The 20,304-nt window shown below is 40.1% G+C and overlaps 1 protein-coding gene across 1 annotated transcript in view; it reads right to left on the bottom strand.

Moving 5' to 3' along the window:
* Window positions 1-8,276: 8,276 nt before the first annotated feature.
* The window catches only part of MSH2 (mutS homolog 2), a 146,880-nt gene continuing 134,852 nt past the window's right edge, over window positions 8,277-20,304 (bottom strand). The window contains exons 15-17 of the mRNA XM_077134163.1: window positions 13,962-14,137; window positions 11,225-12,908; window positions 8,277-10,785 (exon numbers count right to left, since the gene is read on the bottom strand). Of these exons, the coding sequence (XP_076990278.1) occupies window positions 12,738-12,908; window positions 13,962-14,137 (347 nt within the window). The 3' untranslated portion in view covers window positions 8,277-10,785; window positions 11,225-12,737. The remainder of the gene's footprint in view (window positions 10,786-11,224; window positions 12,909-13,961; window positions 14,138-20,304) is intronic.

The raw sequence follows: 20,304 nt of genomic DNA, 5'->3' as shown, positions 1-20,304 counted from the left end.
GAGCCCCTTCTGCTTTGTGACTCTTCATCGCAAGTGGGAGGGGCCCTGACATCCTCTTCTCACCATCACTTATGGGCATCGCTCTATTTTTACCATCTCAACACATATCCTATTTTTGGTTCTTTCCGGGCTCAGTGGGGAACCTACCCCACCAGTGTTAAATGTTGTCTTCAATAGAGGGCCTCGCTGTCTTTTTTCTATTTCAGCTTCCTTGGCTTAAACGGCACTCACGTAGCACTAACAGTGCCATACCCCCAAGTGCCTCTCCCCACAGAATTCCAAAGTCCAAGGCAAGTGCCTCAATCTCTGCAATCTCACAAGGAATTCCTTCTCCATCTTGTCAATCACCTGGGCAGTAGAGCAGGGCAGTTTCTGTCCTCCCTCTTGTGTGTGCATTCAGGAGCCAAGCATTCACCCCAAAGCCCACTCTTATTTCTCTCAGAAGCCCCAGATGGCCCTTGTACAAATAAACATGCAGCATTGTCTGGGCCTGCCAGAGATTTTCAAGTAAGCAATTAAGCCTCCCACACAGATGCAAGTAAAATAGGGTTATAATGATCCAATCCCTAAAAAATGACATATATCAAAAATAATGGTAACTATTGAAGGCCAAACAAATATCAGAGAAGTACAGTCCTTTTGCTGAGAGAAACTTTTTTTTATAATGACTTGAAATGCAAATAACCTATGGGATGGAGACACTATGGTTTATGCTTATACTACAATGCAGATGACTAGTAACAGAGGACTTGTAGAGGACTAAAGGCATTAATAGTGGGGCTCCTTGACACTGAAGAGGGTGTGGAAAGCAACGCACACAAAGGCTAAACAGTTTCATGGTTGTCATGAGCCCAGTCTCAAAGAGGACAGAGTATTATGGAGACTTATTCCACCAGGGATGGGGCCTGCAAATGAGTCTCATCTCACGAGTCACAGAGGCTTCTGTGAGAGGTAGGCCCACAGCCAGGGTGGGGCCAGCAGGGCAAGGCACACTCGTGCTGGGCAGTCCAAGGATTCAGTCTGTACAACCAAATCCTGTCTGGGGTCCCAAACACTCCACCTGCTGGCTCTCAGGCCTGTTCCTTTAACAGTGGCATCGGGTTGCAGTCAGGCTTATAAACATTGTTCCTGGCAGCCAGCAACTCCCATAGAGAGGTCTCTTTCTCCCCTTCTGAGGCCTGCCTATTCAGAGAACACCTGCTTTTGCACAGCTCATATGCTCTGGATTAAGCACTGAGAGGAATGTATATTGTGGCAAGACCAGGGGAGGTAAGAGAGAACAGCTGTGGTAGACAGAGCCAGCTGGACTAGGCCTGGGCCTCACCCATCCTCAGACTTTTCTCAAACCAAGAAGAGGGATGGGCTTCTGAGGATGACACTCAATCACCCAGGCCTTGGGAGGCCATCTCTTCCCATAGCCCCCACTGCAGATCCTCAGTCATGCTAAGCCTCTCCACTTTTATCCAGCATCCACATGCTTTCCACCTTTGTGTCAATGTCTCAGGGGGAAAAGCATCATAAAATGAACTTGGTGGTATCTCCTTACTGCTGGATCAGCTTTCAAGGCCGGTGTGCTTTTCCATTCAGATTGACCTAGTCGAGGGTCCCTCTCATTAAACAAATTCCTTAACCTCTCTGCACATCAGTTTTGACATCTTAAAATGGGAAAAATAAATCTATCTTATAGCAGTGCTATGAGAATTAACTGAAATGATGGTTATAAAGTGCCAGACACAGTGTCTAGTGCAAGACATTCAATGAATATCAGTTTCCCTTCTTACCTCCTCTCAACCCACAAATTCAACTTTTCCTGTGCCAACCTTGCTAAGGGGACATCCACCCATCCATGTATTTGTTTAACACAATTTACTGTGTATGAGCTACTGCAAGGTATCCACAATAAATACATACGGGAGCATACAATGTAGCAACAAAAATTAAATATTAAGACCAGAATATAAACAACTTGCCAGAAAGTGAAAACTGTAATAAGAGAGGTACAGAGAAAGTGCTGGGAGATTAAACACTCCCAAGCCTCTCTTCAAGCTCCCATAGAAGGCGATTGCTAGGATTAGATTTTATTTGGTAAAATATTTCTCTTTCCCTAATGAAGACCACCAGGACATTTTTTCCTTTTATATGAAGAAGGTGCCTCGAATTCTAATTATCCTAACTTGGGCAATGGCTTTGTTGTGCCTTTCTGTTTTATTGTACTCAGCTCTTAGTTGCTCCACTGAGGACGGCAGAAAGCCCAGATTTCCTCCAAGATTTTATTTTTACTTTCCATGAGGGATTTTTGAAACCAACAAAATGAGCTAAATGAGGTAATGATGGATACATTAAAGACAGCCTCCTGCCAGATATTTCCTGCACAAGAGGGTTTGAGGCCATTCAGTAAGAACAGTAAGAAGGTGGGGGCTTTGCAGCATCCACAGACAGCCTGAACCTCCTGTTAAGACCTTTCCCCATCACCTTATTCCTACTCACACTTCAAGTCAACCCCAAGGAAGACTTAGGAAAGAGAATATCTCCTGATGAAATGTGCCTAATAAATAAACAGTGTGGAGCATTGTTCTGATGTAAGAGAAAAATCTCACAAGTTTGGTTGTAATGGCAAGAAATGACCCATCACCATGAAGAATGAAATACTCTAGACTTTCTGCAGGCCTCAATTCACCCTGCAAGAGAAATTTTACTGTAAATTTCCTATAAACACAGTGCTAAGAAAATGCTGATGGTTGAGTTGCTTTGGTGTTGTGTAAAGTACCTAGATTTAGAGATAGAAGACCCAGGTCTGCCACTATGCAGATGTGTGAATTTGAGTAAGGCTCTTCCATTCTCTGACTCTCTCGTCTGGCGAAAACTATCCTGTCTTGCCTCCATTAGCTCGCTTGAGTGCCAGAAGGGACAATGCTTGTGGCAACAGCTTCATATGTCACTTCACAGGGGCAGGGAGACATGGTGAACTTGGGCAAGTAATTTTTCTGAGCCTCTATTTCCATGTTTATAAAGTGGGGATAACACTATGTTACAGGTTTGTGTGCAGATAAATGAGATCAGGTATGCAGAGTGCCTAGCACAAACCAGATGCTCAATACATTTTAATTCCTGACCCCTAGACTTTAGACATCTATACCTAGCACAGTTCCTCCTCACTTAGGACAGGGGGCTGAGTGCCTGGATCCCTAACCCAGGGCCAACAGAATATTGTTTGGTGTCTACCTCCTTAACATCTCTGATTTCCTTGCGCTGATTTCCACTTGGAAACTGATTTAGGCACAGCAGTTTCTGACTTATCAGATGTTTTTCCAAACTCTTCCTCATTTCACTATATCACCAGTCACAAATTCATGCTTCAATTCAGCATTGCTTCATAAAACTTTGGCCCTTGGTGAGCACAAAAAGATTCTTCTCCTCCCAGGGACCAGTGCTAACTCATAGAGAAGACGTCCTGTGAATTAGAACAAGGTGCCCTTCTGAGCAAAGTCCCATTGAAGGACACACAGTAAAGGCTGGATTGTAACCCTACTTGGCCACTAGCTGGGTGTCCTCATGCAAGGCACAATGCACATGACAGCCCTGCTCCTCCTTCCTCCCCCTCATTACCAACACAATGATAATAAAAATAATGGCAGCTGGCATTTTACTGGGGACTTGCTAGGAGCCAGGCACTACTTACTACTCAGCATTCCCCATGCACCATCTCTTCTAATACTCCAAGAAGCGGGTGGACAAGTACCACTTTCCTCAGCTTAGAACCCCTTTTCACTTCTTTGAATCAGGGTAATTCTGCTTTTTCTGGGGAACCTCTCATTCTCCAAGTCATCCTGGTGGCCTTGCCTTGGGTCAAGGGTAGCTGGAAAAGACCCTGCTTTCCCTCTGGATTGAGAGCTGTAAGGAATTGACCCTGTTGTGTCGATGACCATGTCCCCTGTCACCTGAATGAAACAAGGATGAAGCTAACACTCAAATGGGCCAAAATGAAAGAGAAAGAGAGCAAGGCCATGCTGGAATCAGCACCTCATGTTTGAGGTCAGCACCCTCCCCGGAAAGAACAATTAACCTCCTTTTGGCATAAATTAGATAGATAACCATATTATCTTCATTTGGATGTAGAAAATAGGGCTAAGTATTCAAGTCCATAGCCAGTTTGAGGCAGAGTGGGAACTCAAAACCAGGTCTCTGTGACTCTGGAATCCAAGATGTCCTTCTCACCACTGCATGAATATATTTCATTCTACTTGAGTACCAAGTGTGGCTACTTGCTGAGTGGAGAACAAATAGAACAGTGTAGTAGTTATTCTCTTGTAAGTATGTCTAAGAAAGAGATGTGGTCAGTCACACATTACACTATAACCCCATTTTAATCAAATCTGTGCATGAAAAGTTGTACTTAGGGCCTGTGAATGACTGAAGGGATCCTTTACACTACAAAATAACTGCATCAGACAACTTAGTGAATGTCCTCAGTGCATTTGAAATCTGAATAAGTCACAGAAATGTGAGTCTTACAACCAATGACTGTCATTGGTTTTTCATTCTCAGTCAGTACATGAATCATCCAAGGGCCCTTTGATCACAAGCAACACAAACTGCACTCAGAGTAGCTTAAACCAAAAGGGAAAATTGGTTGGCTCTCTGACTCTCAAGTCCAAGGGTGGAGCTAGCCTCAGAAATCCCAGGGACCAATGCCAGCTCACTTTTACACTTTCCCCTTACCCCACCAACATCTAACAGCTCTGCTTCTCTCTGCATTGGCCCATTACTCTCCCACTGTTCCCTATTAATGGCTGGGCAGGGGTTGAAGATGAAAGGAGATGAGGGCAGGCCCACAGATGGTTATCATCCCAGTGAGCAACATGGAAGATCCTCTTTCCCAGAATCTGCATATATACTTTGATGCAACTTGGGTCACAGGTCCACCACAGGTGGCAGAATTCTGGACATTCCAGGAGAGGGACCACAGATGGTAAAAGCTATGTGTCATGCAGAAGCAACTCAGCTCCCAGTCAAGGAGTTTGGGTCTTTATGTGGCTACTGGGCTGCCAGTGCCCGAATGCAAATGACAAGAGAATGGCAAAGCTCCCATGGGACTAGCTAAGTAGTTCTAGTGCCTCCACAAGCTCAACACGTACCCTAGACCATGTAAATGGAATTGGCCACTAACCTCTGAACGACTTGGTGGGACTGCTTTTGAAGTCTGTGAGGCTGACTGAGGACAAACAGAAGTCTACTTCACACAAGGAACAGCCAAGTGAAGGACCTCACCAGCCACTCCCTAACCCTACCAAAGGGGGGCACTGGCAGGAGACAGACTTGGATCAATTCCAAGTGGGGTCGGAGAAAACACGTGATTAAAAGAGCCACAAATACTGAGAAAAATCAGAATAAAGCAGAAATGGCCTTAAGACCCAGTAAAATGACCCTTGGGTTTCTGTTAAGCAACAGATTCTGGGAAGGAACTTGGCTAGGTGGTGAAGCCAATCTGCCTAAGCCTGAAACAGGCCACTCTTTTCCTGGAGTTTGCTCTCTTGTGAGGTGTCCTTGAAGCACAATTTCTATCTTAAAGAAGAGTGCAATACTTACAGTGACACAACTCAGAAAAAAAGATGTTTTTTCTTCTAGCTCATTTATTTTGACTTGTCAGTCCTCATACTGAGGGAAAAAACGGTGGGAGTGATGGAGAGAAAAGGATCATCTTAATAAGGATTAGAGTCTTCCGAAAGTCTATAAACAAGCTGCAAACTAAGTAAGTGCTACTTAGATCTGGTGTTTAAAAAATCAGTTTAGGTTCATTATTTACAGCTAACTTAATCAATCCCAAGAGGAGGAGATTAGAGATACAATTTCCAAACACATAAAAGTTTAGTTTCAAGTTCTACTTTACTTAATGACCCTGTGTGATGAGGCTTTGCCTGGAAATTGGTATGTTTGAGCAGTTGTGGTGATGCCTTCTCCTGGGCTCTGACATGAGTGAGACCTTGGCCACATCACCCACCTCTGAATCTGTCTTCAACATTCTATCAGTCTCTTCTGTGGAAGGCTGATTTATTCCAGTCATACTCCAAACATTAGGGTGCTCCACGACCCAGAGGGACCCATATTCCAAGGAGCCCACACTGTGTCCGAGACAAGGAACTGAGTTTTAAATTTGGATATAGTAGAAGCAGTGATTGCAGAACAGAATGGAGTCCAAACAAGTTATTACAAGGGAAAGAGCAAGCAGAGGCTGTATGTTTTGAGAGAATATAAATATTAGACTAGATGGGGCTATGAAGATGGTTGCAGTGGTGGAAAGAGCAGGAAACACCTTAATTCCAAAGCATTTACAAAGCACCAAATTTAAAATCCCCTGCTTACAAATTTACTTTTCAAAATAAGTTTTGATCCATTACCTGAATGAAGTAGGGAGGACAGCTAAAAGACCACTTCCCAGACTTTTTTTGTAGCTAGGTGTGGACATGTGATTCAGCTGTGGCCAAGATATGAGTGGAAAGTACTGTGTACAATTTCCATGGTTCCTAAACAGTAGGAAGCACATTCTTAAACAACTCCTTCCTACTGATTGAAGTGTGGATGGACTGATTGGGGCCCCAGCATCTTGGGACATGGGGTGACCTTGGAAAGAGAAGCTATGGACAGTGAAAAACAACCTCATAGGATCCAGTGTCCTTGATGATCATAGAGCCATCTCACCCGCCCTAATTTGCCTACCTCCATATTTCTTTTACATGAAACTTCTATCCTTGTATGATCTTGGGCAAGTTACCTAGCTTTCTATGCCTCAGTTTCCTCATCTGTAAAATGGAGATAATAGTACCTATTTTATGGGTTGGTTCAGGATAAACTGAATGTGGTACACATAGTTAAGTGCTATAAAAAGGTTGGCTATTACATCTTATTTAAGCTACTATGGTTCAGTCTTTAAAAGGTAATTATACTCAATTCTGACAAATACAACCTGCTCTATTTCCTCACTCCAAATCCCATTAAAGTGAACTGAAAAGGCATGTAAGTGCTGCTTTTAGAATATCATTTCTTATAATCCTGGATTGGAAGCCCCCGCAGAAGTCACGAACTGATGGACCTTAGGCCAAATTTAGACCTGCAGACATTATTAACTTGGCCAGCAGTGTTTTGAAAATTTTTTACACTTTTAGGTTGGGGTATTTACTTTAACCCCAATAGTCTCTACTATTACCACATGTGCCTGGCTGGCCCTGGAGGGATGGCATTTGAGAACTCTAATAATCCAACTCCCTTAAACTACAAAAGAGAAAACCCAAGGACAGATAGTGGCTAATTTAAAGTGCTATAGCTAAATGGCAAATCAAGGACTAGAATCCAAGTTGGATAGTCTTTCTACTGTACCATATTGTGGCTAACTTAAACTCAATCCCACATTCAGGCCTGTACAGGTTTGGTCATTCAGATAGGGACAGGGAAAATCTCAAGGGTTATTTTCCTCTGGACTGCATAAGACATTCACGGCTCATGACAGAGCATATACATTCTCCAAATAATCACGAGATTTTGGGGTGTTATCACCTTCAGAATCTTGTCCCACTAGATAACATCAACACTGCTGTTAACATTTCATCCTAATGTCACATTTTCCAGGTTTCCAGCTGGCCATCTCCCTTTCTGGTGTCAGTCACCTCTCAGTTAAGCAGCCCCTGGAGAGGCTAGCAGGTGTGAACCAGGTGGGCAGCAGGGGCCCAGGTGATTGGATGCCTCTTGCTGTGTGAGTGGTAGCCAAAAGAGAAACCTTTCACAGGATTGCCAGCATCCACAGCAGAAATGGAAATATTCCCTTATATTAGCATCACACCTGCATCTATTTTCCTTAACTCCTGCTCCATTGCCTACACCACCACCACATGTTTAGAAAGATTAAATTTATCACATATGTACAGCTCAGATCTCTAGCTACATTTTAAGCTTCTAAGTGGCGGAAAAAGAAAAAGAAAAAAGTGTGGATATTGGAGATTGGCTGCCCAGGTTCATGCTCAAGCAATGTGACCTGGACAGGTAGCCATACCTTTTACATCTGTAAAATGTAGCTAATAAAAGTACCTACCTTTTAGGATTGCCTTTTGAGATGCCCAGCATAGTACCTTGAACTTTGCAGATACCCACAAAGTATTATGTTGTTAAACTGTTAATCCACAATGTAGTACTAAGGATTCAATGCAGAAAATCATATTCATGATTGATTTGGCTAAGTCAGTGTTTAGCAATAAAATATCACATTTGAACTGATAATAACTATTGCTTTAATCATTATGTGAAGAAAAAATAGGATGGACAAATATTAAAATTACAGGACAGAGACCGAAGTTTCATCATCTTAAGATTAACTTATACTTATTCTGGTTGTAAGGTATTTCAATTCAAGAATATTCATAAAAATTGACTTCTCATAAGTAATAAGCATCAATAAAATTGCAGGAAATAAACACAAAAGCAATATATAATACATATCAACTGCTATGGCTTACTGTTTAAATCTGAGTTATCAAGGAATTCACTGCCATTGTTTTGTTAGAACTTATAAACTGTCCACTGATCTTTTCTCCCTCCTAAATTTAACTATTCAAAAAAGTTTCTAATTTCTCTTTACCTTTTTAAGGTGAAGCAAAGGCAGTAACAATGTGGTCTTCTATTCACAAAGTCTATAAATAAGATCAGGGTAGCCAGGAATCAAGGCAGCTGAACATCCTACCATAACAGTATTGCTCATGCCACTGCTGTATTTCACACATGGCTGGATGAGAGATGTGGTGGCCACCTATTTGGACAAACCACACGCCAAGGCAAAAACATGCTAATATACACTGAATTTGGATCATGTTCAAAATGTTTCCTGACACCACGAAATGCTGTTCTTCCAGGTGGTGAGAAAAACTGCTGTGGCAAATTCAAGGAAAGGGCTTCCCATCAGAGAGAACAGGAAGCACTATTATCAGTAATGAGATGTGGTTGACAAGAGAGTACTTCCTCTGCAATATACCAGCATTGTATGATTGTTCACACATACTTAGAAATTGGCTATAACAGTAAAATCTAACTCAAGCAAAACAGAAAGCAGTAGCTCTATTAAGGAAAGTGTCATAGGTATGGAGAAGAGAGAATATTAAGGAGAAAGTTATTATTTTATGCTGGACTCCACTTCCAATTTTAGTCTAAAAACATGTATTCATTCTGGGCATTTTCATCTTATTCCTTTCATTGTCTTCCACATCCTACTTCCCTAACCTGAACACACTGAGTCTAGGAAAGCAATAATAGAGATTTCCTTTCCTTACTTCTTTGTTTTTCCCCATAACCTAATCTGCATTGCTTATTTTATTTCAGATCAGAAACTGTTTTTCCCTTCTGACTATTCTGCATACCATTTTAATAACAGAATTTAACAGTCTTAAAGAGCCACTCAATACTGAGTCAGCAGCTCATACCATATGCTGTGGGTAAAAATGTCCCCAAGAAGCTAAATGCAGAAAGGCCAAGGATAGAAGAGGCATTTAATACTTAAGAAGTCTAACAGGATGTGCTTAGAATGTGGAACAGTGAGATCTTAAAAGGGAAAAAATTGTTCTTCAAATATACATTACCCTAACACACTCCTCTATTCGCTGTTTTGTTACTTTTATCCAAATAACATTTTAAGGGTAAAAAATTGCAAAAAGAATCACATCTTTTATGGATTTATAGTGTTCTTTTTTGTAACAAAAATCATTCACTTTCTTGGAAATATGTTTATATGGCCAACAGATTTCATGTAACTATGGATGAGTTCTAAATCCTGGATAATCTTTATATTGGGCTTTGATTTACTTAATTATATTCTTAGTGGGAAAGAAAAAAACAAACCACATTATATTAAAATTTTATATTAAAGTTATTAAATGAAACTGACTTTGACAGGTCAGAAATTTGTTCATCTTTTGCTTTACATCAACCATTCCAAGAGGATGGAGACTCTAACTGAAGGCCTGCTTCATTTACATATTCATGTAATTAGCAGAGCTTATGTCTGAAACACCTTAAGCAGATTAGTATGTCTTTTTCAATTTCAAAAATGTCTTACAACTAAACACCAAGTCTTTCTTAAAGAAACGAAAGCAGCCTGATTTATTGGTGTGTGACTGACTTCCATGTTTTCTTGAACTCAGCACCACCCCACTCCCCATTTCCTGGAGGCTAACAACTAAAAGCACAGGCCAACTCCCATTCCAACCATGCTTTTGTGCAGCAATCTAAAGACACTGCTATCTTCACAGCTAACCAGGGGATGAAACTTTTCATTGGAATTTTAGGATTGTTCTTCACTACATACAAAAAAAGTTTTCCATTTATAAATGATTTTGTAAACCAATACAACTTCCTGCATTTAAAGCTTCCTTTGTGTTGATCTGTAAGTTTGCCCTCTTCCCAAGGTTTTGACATCCAGAAAAGAACAACTGATGTACTTCAATCAGTTACCTATGATGAAAAAAATCAACACGGTAAATTAAGATGAGTATGTTAAAGAATTCATGGTCTTAAATTACAATTTGTTCTCATACCAAACTTAAAGTACATAATTGCATAATTTAACAAGTTATAAAAAGCAAGCACCAGCATAACCAACATCAGGTTAAAAAAAACAAAATACATATTACCTGATGTGCCCTGCCCCCACCAACTCCTTATACACTTAGATAGAGGCAATCACTCATTACATAATCATTTTGTTCTCCTAACTTCATCTCCTATGAATGCAGCCCTAAAAAATAACTTTACCTATTGTATTAGTTAGGGTTCTCTAGAGAAACAGAACCAACAGGGAACACTTGCAAATATAAAATTTATGAAAGTGTCTCACGTGACCGTAGGAACGCAGAGTCCAAAATCCACAGGGCAGGCTGTGAAGCCGATGACTCCAATGGATGGCCTGGACGAACTCCACAGGAGAGGCTCACCAGCCAAAGCAGGAATGGGACCTGTCTCCTCTGAGTCCTCCTTAAAAGGCTTCCCATGATTGGATTTAGCATCACTAATTGCAGAAGACACTCCCCTTTGGCCGATTACAAATGGAATCAGCTGTGGATGTAGCTGACGAGATCATGACCTAATCCTATGAAATGTCAACAGACAGGCCAGCGACAGGCCAGCGCTTGCCCAATCAGATGAACAGGTACCACAACTTGGCCAAGTTGACACCTGTCCCTAACCATGACACCTATTGTTGCTCTTTATATGAATGAGAAAAAAGGCATCTTTATTGACTTTTACTTCTTTGCTTTTAAGACTCCATCTATGTCATTCTGTGTAGCCATGGTTAATTTTCATGGCCACTTTCAGCTGTTATGAATATTCTTCCACACGCGCCATAGCACAATGTGCATAAGCTTCTCTACAGCAAGCACCTGGAAGTAGAACTACTGGGTCAGATGGTATGACTATTTTCAATGTCACCAAATAATCTATTTTCCAAAGGGGGTTGTACTCTCACCTGCAATGTTCCTCTACATACTTGCCAGTTGTCGGCACTGTCATACCCCACATATTTGTCAGTCTGGTGGGGGTGCAGAGGTAGTCCAATAAAGTTTTCATTTTTGCTTTTCTGATTGATAAATGAACACTTTCACATTTGTAGGCCATTTAGATTTCCTCCTGGGGTGATGGGCCCTTCAGTGATTTTATAGGGGCTCTTTGTATATTCTGGATATAAATCCTTTGATATCTTATGTGGTAAAAACAGTCTCCTACAGGGATTCCTGTCTTTTCACCTTGTACTGTCTCCCCCCACCCAACACCCTCGGTCAGGCACTGGGAATCAAACCTGGGTCTCCAGCATGGCAGGCGAGTACTCTGCCTGCTAAGCCACTGTGGCCCGCCCTGTGCTGCCTTTTAATGAACTGAAAAAGTTAATTTCGATATAACTAAGTATGTCAATCTTCACGGTGTTTTTTGTGACTTAAAAAAAAAAAAGTTTCCTCACATGACGTCACAAAGAATAACATTTTTTACCCCTTGTTTTACAGGGAAAGTCACTGACTCTTAATCTATGTATCTCTTTCATGTTAAAATAAGAGAAGTAAACTATATCAGGGTCCCAATGTGCAGGGTTTTTAAAAAACTGATCAGGAGTAGGAGGATGGCGGACAGAGCACAGAATAAACACTAGCACCCCAGACTTTTAACAGGTTTCTTGGCTAATGTGTATGCAGCCCACTGGTTCCTGCCAATAGACAGGTACTGGAGAATCACCAAAGACTATGTAATAAGATCCTTTTTGTTGTTGTTTTTACAAGGTCTCTGGGCTGTGTGTTTCTTCCTTACCATGGAGGAATAAAAGTTCATACTTAGGCTGGTTAGATACTGGAATAGAATATCCAACATCTAATGGCAATTGAAAAGGCCAACGTAATTATTTATTTTATGATCTTCTATAATTAACACAGTAATATGTAATAAGTCATATTATAAACAAATAGAATGCATTTCAATTCTACAAACTACATGATTTTATTTATAAAATTCAACCTATTCCCTCAGTCACAGCTCTTGCTTTTCAAAATAAACATCCCTGAAAATGTACTTAGAGCAAAGTATTGTTACTAAATTTGTCATTAAGTTGATATCCCATGGACATAAACCGATAATACTATGGAAAAAGGACAAAGTATAAGACCATACAAAGTATCAGACAAGTTTATCAGTATTATCTTCATTCCATCGGTGGGATTTTCTCACACTGTAACCTTTATTCGTGAGATGATCTCATTGACAAAACTATTATTCTTTGCTATCATCTCAGCTTTCAGCTGTTTTAACTTCTCTGTGATGTTTTCTTCTGACATTTCAGTACAGGCCACTTGCTTCACCTCAGATAGAAATTCCTGAATAATTTTTTCTCCTTGCTGAAAAACATGTGAATGTTTCATTAGTCTTTAAAATATCTCTTCTCAAAGTCAAATTAGATAATAATAAATTGTTGCATTAAATTTCAGTCTAAACATACCACCCAATATTTAAAGAAGATTCTAGAATATACAACAAAAGTCTTGGTTGACCGTATTTCTTCAGAGCAAATCATAAAAAGGACTTTTATAAATACATTTTCAGTTAATGACAAAGGGGCTTTTATAATTTCTGATACATAAAATTATTCCATCTGGGGAAAAAAGAACTCAAGTTATACAAAGAATACTCTAAGGCATAAACAGTCATTGAAAATTTACTCCCCCCCTCATACACACATAGGATATTTCTTCCCAGTTACTACCATTGTAAACAGCATAGTTATTACCTGCTAAGTGACCACAGGAAAACAAGATTCTTTAACCTCTATGACTTACATTTCCTTACCATAATATGGGGACAATAATATAACCAGCCCCAAGCTATTGTGAGAATTAGAAAGTTAGTATGTGTCAAGTACTTAGAATCCAGTGACTGGCAAATAGGAAGTACTATGTGCAGCTGAAGGTAAACCAATAAGCCTGTTTTTCACACAAGGGAAATAACAATAAGTACCTTAGAGCTGAAAGTTATGTAGGTATTCAAGTAATAAGGAAGAAATTCTCCATTAAAATTCAAGCATAGTTTTGACTAAAGAGTAACAAAATTAGCTGGACTTCATTTATTCATTTATCAAGTAACCAAACACGTCCTTGGACATCTACAGGTCCTTAGAAATACTTATTTACACCTATATTAATATTCCTTTCCCCATACTTTTAAAATCTGGTACTTGGAATGCTCTTTCGATCATGGCAGGTGTATGTACTACAGAAATCAAAATGATAAGAGACGGATTCTTTGTCATGCAAAGAAATTTAAGTGAAAGCCAATAAGGACTGATCAAAAATTAAACACAAGAATCATATAGGAAAAAAAAAGATGACACCACTTGGTGGCCTGGTTTATGTGACATATAGAGATTAAATAACTATAAAAACAAGCTAACAAACCTCTCTTTCCAGATAGCATCTCTTTGCTATTGGTTCTGCTTCATCATATTCTTGAGATTTTCCAAGATTCTGAAACTCCTCTAGTTCTAGGGCTTTTTGCTTAGCACACTCTATCACATGCCTAGGGAAGTTAGCAAGCTCCGCAACATGAATTCCAAAACTCTGATCACAGATACCTAGAAGAAATGTAGAAGATAGAAGGAGACAGAGTGGAAAGAGACAACACTTTACATAAATGGAATTAATCCTCTTTACCTTTACCCTGTCATTAGAAAACTTAATTTAGTATCACTTAAAATATACTAGCCAAAACATTCAGAGTAATTTAGATATACTAATTTAATTAAACCTCCTCCCAAGAAAGTTACGTCTTAGAACACAGTGCTGTATTTTAACTGTGACAACTGCAGTAGGAAAAAATAAAAATAGCAGAGAAAAAGCTTAGTAGATAATCTTCGAATGCCTAAATATATCAATATGAAGAAAGAAATTACCAAGAAAAAAAGGGATAAATGTAAAAATGTCAAGATTATCACTGAAGTTAAAATATACTGATTAGTAATGAATGATCTACCTCTGGATTAACTAACTCATTTTCTAGAGATTATGACTCAGGAAATATATCTATGTATTTACAATACTTTTCCTGGAAAAATGGTTTGCCATTCTTCCATAATCTAAATCTGATCTTGAATTCTACAAATGACAACAGAATTTTTAACTCAAAACACTGATCAATTTATAGACTAGGTAGTTTATCTTCATACTTTATTTTATAAAAAAAAAAAACAAAAAACCAAACGACAAGAAACTTTTCCAAAGCTTTTAATAAAAATGATAGTTATCAGAGAACATCAGCCAGTTTTATTCCTCTATCCGATAAGGCTGACATCCCTTTCCAGGACAAAGAAGCTAGAATGTTCTTTGCCCTGAAGATTTAGAGAATAATCAAATGAGAGGGAAGAGGTACAACAGAGAAATGAGGATTTAACAAATGGTTATGACAACTAACTCATTATAGAAATGTTTTTTTTGGTTTCTAATGTATCAGAACAGCTAAAAGGAAATACCTGAAATTGCTGAACTGTAATCTAATAGCCTTGATCTTTGATAATGATGCTGTAACCTAGAAATTAGGATTTACTGGATGATTTTAATTACTGAATCATTATATAAATATTCCTTTTGCTTTTGGGATTTTAGAAAAGACAAAGAGAAGCACTGGGAAGCCCTAAAGTGTAATTAAACTGTTCTGGACATCTGGAGGGGTTGTAAAAAGCCCTTATCTTTTTTTACCTGGTGCCCAAATGGCTATCAGAACTATAAGACCCCTTATCAGGTCTTTCTCTTCTAGGCCTCAATGCTAAGGAAATCAGTCATCAACTAGCCTCAGTTCCATACATTTGTTTGTAAATTTTATCCACTGGGCTCTGGCCATAGAAAGATAGCTACCTCAGCTTTCTTATGCTAATCTATGGTAACAATGTTTTCTTTCTTGCTCCACTAGCCTTTACCACTGAAGGACAGATAGCTCCTTTCAACTTACCTTATGTTAACAGTGTTTTCTTTTTACCTTTGAACTCACTATTAACACTATTTTCTTGTCTGCTTAGAATTTACTATCTGAAATGGCCTCATCTTCCCTTGCTAGAACTCTTAAAAACCCCGAGTTCCCTTTGTTTGGGAAGACAGACTGTGGGCTTTTAGGCTGTCTGCACTCCTGCTACACGTGTACTAATAAACTCTTTCTCTCCTTGAAACCCCGTCTCAGGATTTGGCTATTGAGCACATCAGGCAGAAGAATTCACAGCCTTTGTTGGGTATCAGCTGCACAACTATATAGCTTTTATCATGTGACCATGTAATTATAAAAACCTTGTGACTGATACTCTCTTTATCCAGTGCATGGGTAGATGGGTCATAAAATAAAGACAAATATAAATAATAATAATGGGTTGGGAAAAAAAATAATAGGTTGGGAATATGGGAAAAAATACAGCTACATAAACTATGGACAATAGTTATAGCACTATTTTAATATTCTTTCATCGATTATAACAAATGTAACTACTGTTAAAAAATACAAAAATAATAAATTAAATTAAAAAAAATAGTTATCATCAATAACGACTAATTTTCCATACCAATGCAAGTGTATTGGTGGTGATGTGATATACGGGAATCCCGTATTTTATGCATGATGGTTCTGTAAAGCCACAATTTTTCTAATAAAAAATAACAAAAAAAGATAATAGCTGAGTTATTACAGAACTTCCATTTTTGTCTCAATTATATATCAACTGTAAAAAAAATTGTAACTTAGGTAGATATACCATATCTGCTGGAACTGGATACTTTGTGCAACTAAGAGAAACAAAATTAAAGCAGAAGCAAATATTTGATAAACACCAACAGTGAAGGATGAACTTATTCCATATCTATACTTCATCTATTTTGTTTATATTTTGAACCTGTTTCTATAACACACAAAACACAGACAATGATTTAAAAGCAAAAACCCCACAATTTCATGCTAAATGACAAATACAAATAAAGTATATTTTATATCAATAATGTGAAGACAGTAACTCTAAAGGAGTCTCACAAGAGCATAATTAAAGTATAAAAGAAGCAAGAATATCTCATTTGTGTATAAATAACTGATGCAGAAAAAAGTCTTCCTGGGAAACCAGTTAAGTCATCTGAAAAATTATTCTGATGCTTGGTGAAATGTTTAGGCAATAAAAATCTTATACTGTGTACTCTCATTACATCAGTAATCTGACTGAGGCAGTTCGTAAGAGGGACCTCAGTATTACTGCTGCCGTATTTCCTTACTGAAACAATTTTATGCATTTGTGCACTCTTAAGAATATGTAAGAACATGCTTTCTGGAAGAGAGAGTGAAACAAAATGTCTGCTGCATCTGCCTAATCATGTCCAGGCCTGCCTGCATAGCAAGACGAACTGTCCACTGTGCAAGTAAGAGAATTCAGCCCTGACAGATTTCTCTTAGCTCATAGCATTGTCCCTGTCTGTTCCCATGGAAATTTCCGCCTGCAAGTTCTGTCTCTGTACTCCCCACTTGCTAGACTATATAATCTGGAGACAAAGGATATTTGGCACTCAGACTTTGGACATAAGTCCTCTTAGTTTGCCGGCAATAAAAAGCTTGTCCACTTCTCAGAGGCTCCAGTGCTTTCTTGTGCAGTGTTCAGACTTTTTCCCTACTTCATTTCTGGTGCATTGGCTGGGAAACTCCGCACCCCAAGGAAGAGACACCCTTGTGATCCCTCCCTGTCTCCAGGGAGGCTCGAGCCGCAGACTGATCTTGATCATCCCTGGGAGTCCCTGGAACCTCTTCTTCCAGTTCATGATCAACTGATTGGAATGGGACACGGGCTTCCCCAGACTCGGGAGGGACCTCAGCAGCCCTGAGAACTGAACTAGAGCTCTGCACGTCAGACTGGTAAGAAAGGCTGTTCAAGCAGGTATAGGGACTGACAGGTCTTGCGCCTTTTTAGGCAGAAGAGGAGACTGATCACCTCCTAAACCAGGCCATGTACCCTTCGGACAGAGGAAAAGCCAAAAAAGAAACTCCTGGTAGTTAGATACACTCTGGTTTTGGGAGGCAACATAACTCGTCATGTTGTTGAGTGCCTGGTATGTGAATGTGTGAATGAAACGTGGCTCTGTTCTGAGGCTTCAGTGCTGTGTCACCTACAAAGTGAATTGCGTGTCCTGATCTGCAGTTCTGTGTGTCCTCATACAGCTCCTAAGGCGGCCCTCTCAACAAGACAGTCCAGGTTGGGGTTTTATACCAATTCACCTCATGCCAAGAGGACCCTAAATTCCCCTGCGAGGGAAGCCGTCAGAGACAGACAAACAGTCTTTGGTTTATTTTATTCTTTTGTTGTCTGGTGCCCCAGGAGGATCAATCACTATGGTACCGAAAGCAAAACCCCCTTAGCCTGCCTTCTTAAGAATTATAAAAAAGGGTTTACTGGAGACTATGGAGTGAAGCTTACAAACTGAGAAGCCTTACAAGCTATGATTGACTTACTCTAGTCAATTATACAAACCCATTGGCCAACATGGCACGATTCCGCCAGCTCTGCATCACCTTCTTCAACACAGAAAAGTGGAGACAGATTTCACAAGCCGCCCTGAAGTGGTTGAAAGAAAATGCTCCTGTAGGGACAATGAACGCATCCCAATATACTCAAAATTACTTCCCAGATGTCAACCCACAGTGGGACCCAAGCACTGTAACTGGCAAAAATAATTTAAACCTCTACCAAACTGCGCTTATTCAAGGCATGAAAAAGGGAGCCAAAAAAGGCAATCAATGTCAAAATCCACTGAAGTCATACAGATGAAGTCCCTAGCCAGTTCCACGAGCGCCTCTGTGAAGCCTTTAGACTGTACACTTCTTTTGACCCTGAGGAGCCAGAAAACCAAAAACTTGTTAACTGTGCATTTGTTGGGCAAGCCCAACCCAACATCCAGAGAAAGCTGCAAAATTAGAAGGGTTTTCGAGAATGAATATACCCCAGCTCCTGAAGGTGGCTACCAAAGTCTACATGAACTGAGTGAGGCATGGAGAGAATTAGACCGCCAACTAAAGAAAAAAGCAGACTACCTGCTGCGGCACTCACCCAGGGCACTAGAAAGCCCCCATTCTCAAAACCCGGAACCTTCAAGCAACCAGGGCCAGGAAATAAAACATCCGAAATAAAACATCCGCTTACTGGGAGCTGCCCAAATAAAGTAGGAAAGCAGCTCCACTGGGAAGGAACTGGTGTACTTACTGTAAGGAAAAAGCACACTGGAAAGCAGAATGCCCCAACAAAAGACAAGAAAGGGGTGACAAACATCCCATTAGCCACGGAGAACCTGGTGCCACTGATTTCGTAGGTCTAGCAGCCCTTGAAGACAACTCAGACTGAGACAAACCAGGCCCCTTCACACTTGGCCCTGGGGAGACCATGCTCATGATGACGATAGGGGGCCAAAAGATGGACTTTATGGCAGACACAGATGCAAAACATTCTGTTGTCATGCAACAAATTCAGCCCAAAACTGAAAGGCAAATCAGCATTATTAGAGCTACTGGTGTCTTGGCTCAACATCCCTTCTTAACAGCCGTAAGTGTTTGCTGGGATCCCGTGAAGTTTCCCATCAATTTCTTTACCTTCCTGACTGCTCGGTACCCCTACTGGGCCGAGATCACCTGACAAAGCCTCAGGCTCAAATAAACTTCAGTGCAGAAGGGGAATGTCTCCTGATGCTAAAGGATCCAGAAAAAAGGATCACGGTGACCCTGACAGCCCACCAGATGGAAGAGTGGCGGCTTTTTCTTGCCAAAGATCGAAATCAGCCTGACCATCCACAGGTGCAAGGAGTTGATTCCTCTGTTTGGGCAGAAAACAATTCATCAGGGCTAGCAACGAATGCGCCTCTGGTCCTCATGGAACTCCACCTGGGATTTGCCCCTGTGCATCTTAAACAATATCCAGTCACCCGAGAAGCCCAGGTGGGAATTCAGGCACCCATGGAACACTCCTCTGCTACCAATATGAAAACCCGGCACCAACAATTACCACCCATTCAAGACTTGAGGGCCATCAACAAAGGAACTATTACCTTACATCCCATAATGCCAAACCCATATACCCTCTTGACCTTAATTTCTGCAACAGCATCATTTTTCTCCTGCCTTGACCCAAAGGACGCTTTCTTCTGCGTTTGTCTGGCACTGGTTAGCCAACCCATTTTTGCCTTTGAATGGGAACATCCGCACACTGGAAGAAAACAATTCACCTGGATGTACCTGCCTCAAGGGTTCAAAGATTCTCCCACTATATTGAGCCAAATCCTAGGGAAGAACTTGCAAAAATTTCACAACAAACAGTATAATAGCCCTTTTTAAAAAAAAAATTTTTGTTGATAAAACCAAACAACATACAAACACAAACATTCTTAACATATGGACATACCATACTTGGTGTGCAATCAATGGCGCACAATATCATCACATAGTTGTATATTCATTGCCATGATCATTTCTTAGAACATTTGCATCACTCCAGAAGAAGAAATAAAAATAATAACGCTTGCTCCAATATGTGGATGATACTCTTAGCCAGTACACAGCCTCACAAGACTGTCTAAAAGGTACAAGGGCACTCCTGGCCCACCTAAATCAAAAAGGCTACAAGATCTCTAGAAAAAAGGCCCAAATTTGCAAAGACAAGTAAAATTCCTAGGATTTCATATCGTCCAAGGTGATGGAAGTTGAAAAGGAAAAAAAACCAAGCCATCTGCAAATACTACACCCACA

This window comes from Tamandua tetradactyla, chromosome 17 (genome assembly GCF_023851605.1).
Source record: "Tamandua tetradactyla isolate mTamTet1 chromosome 17, mTamTet1.pri, whole genome shotgun sequence".
In the NCBI taxonomy this organism is placed as follows: domain Eukaryota; kingdom Metazoa; phylum Chordata; class Mammalia; order Pilosa; family Myrmecophagidae; genus Tamandua; species Tamandua tetradactyla.
The sequence above is the reverse complement of the archived record's forward strand: the minus strand, read 5'-3'. Positions and strand labels throughout refer to the sequence as shown.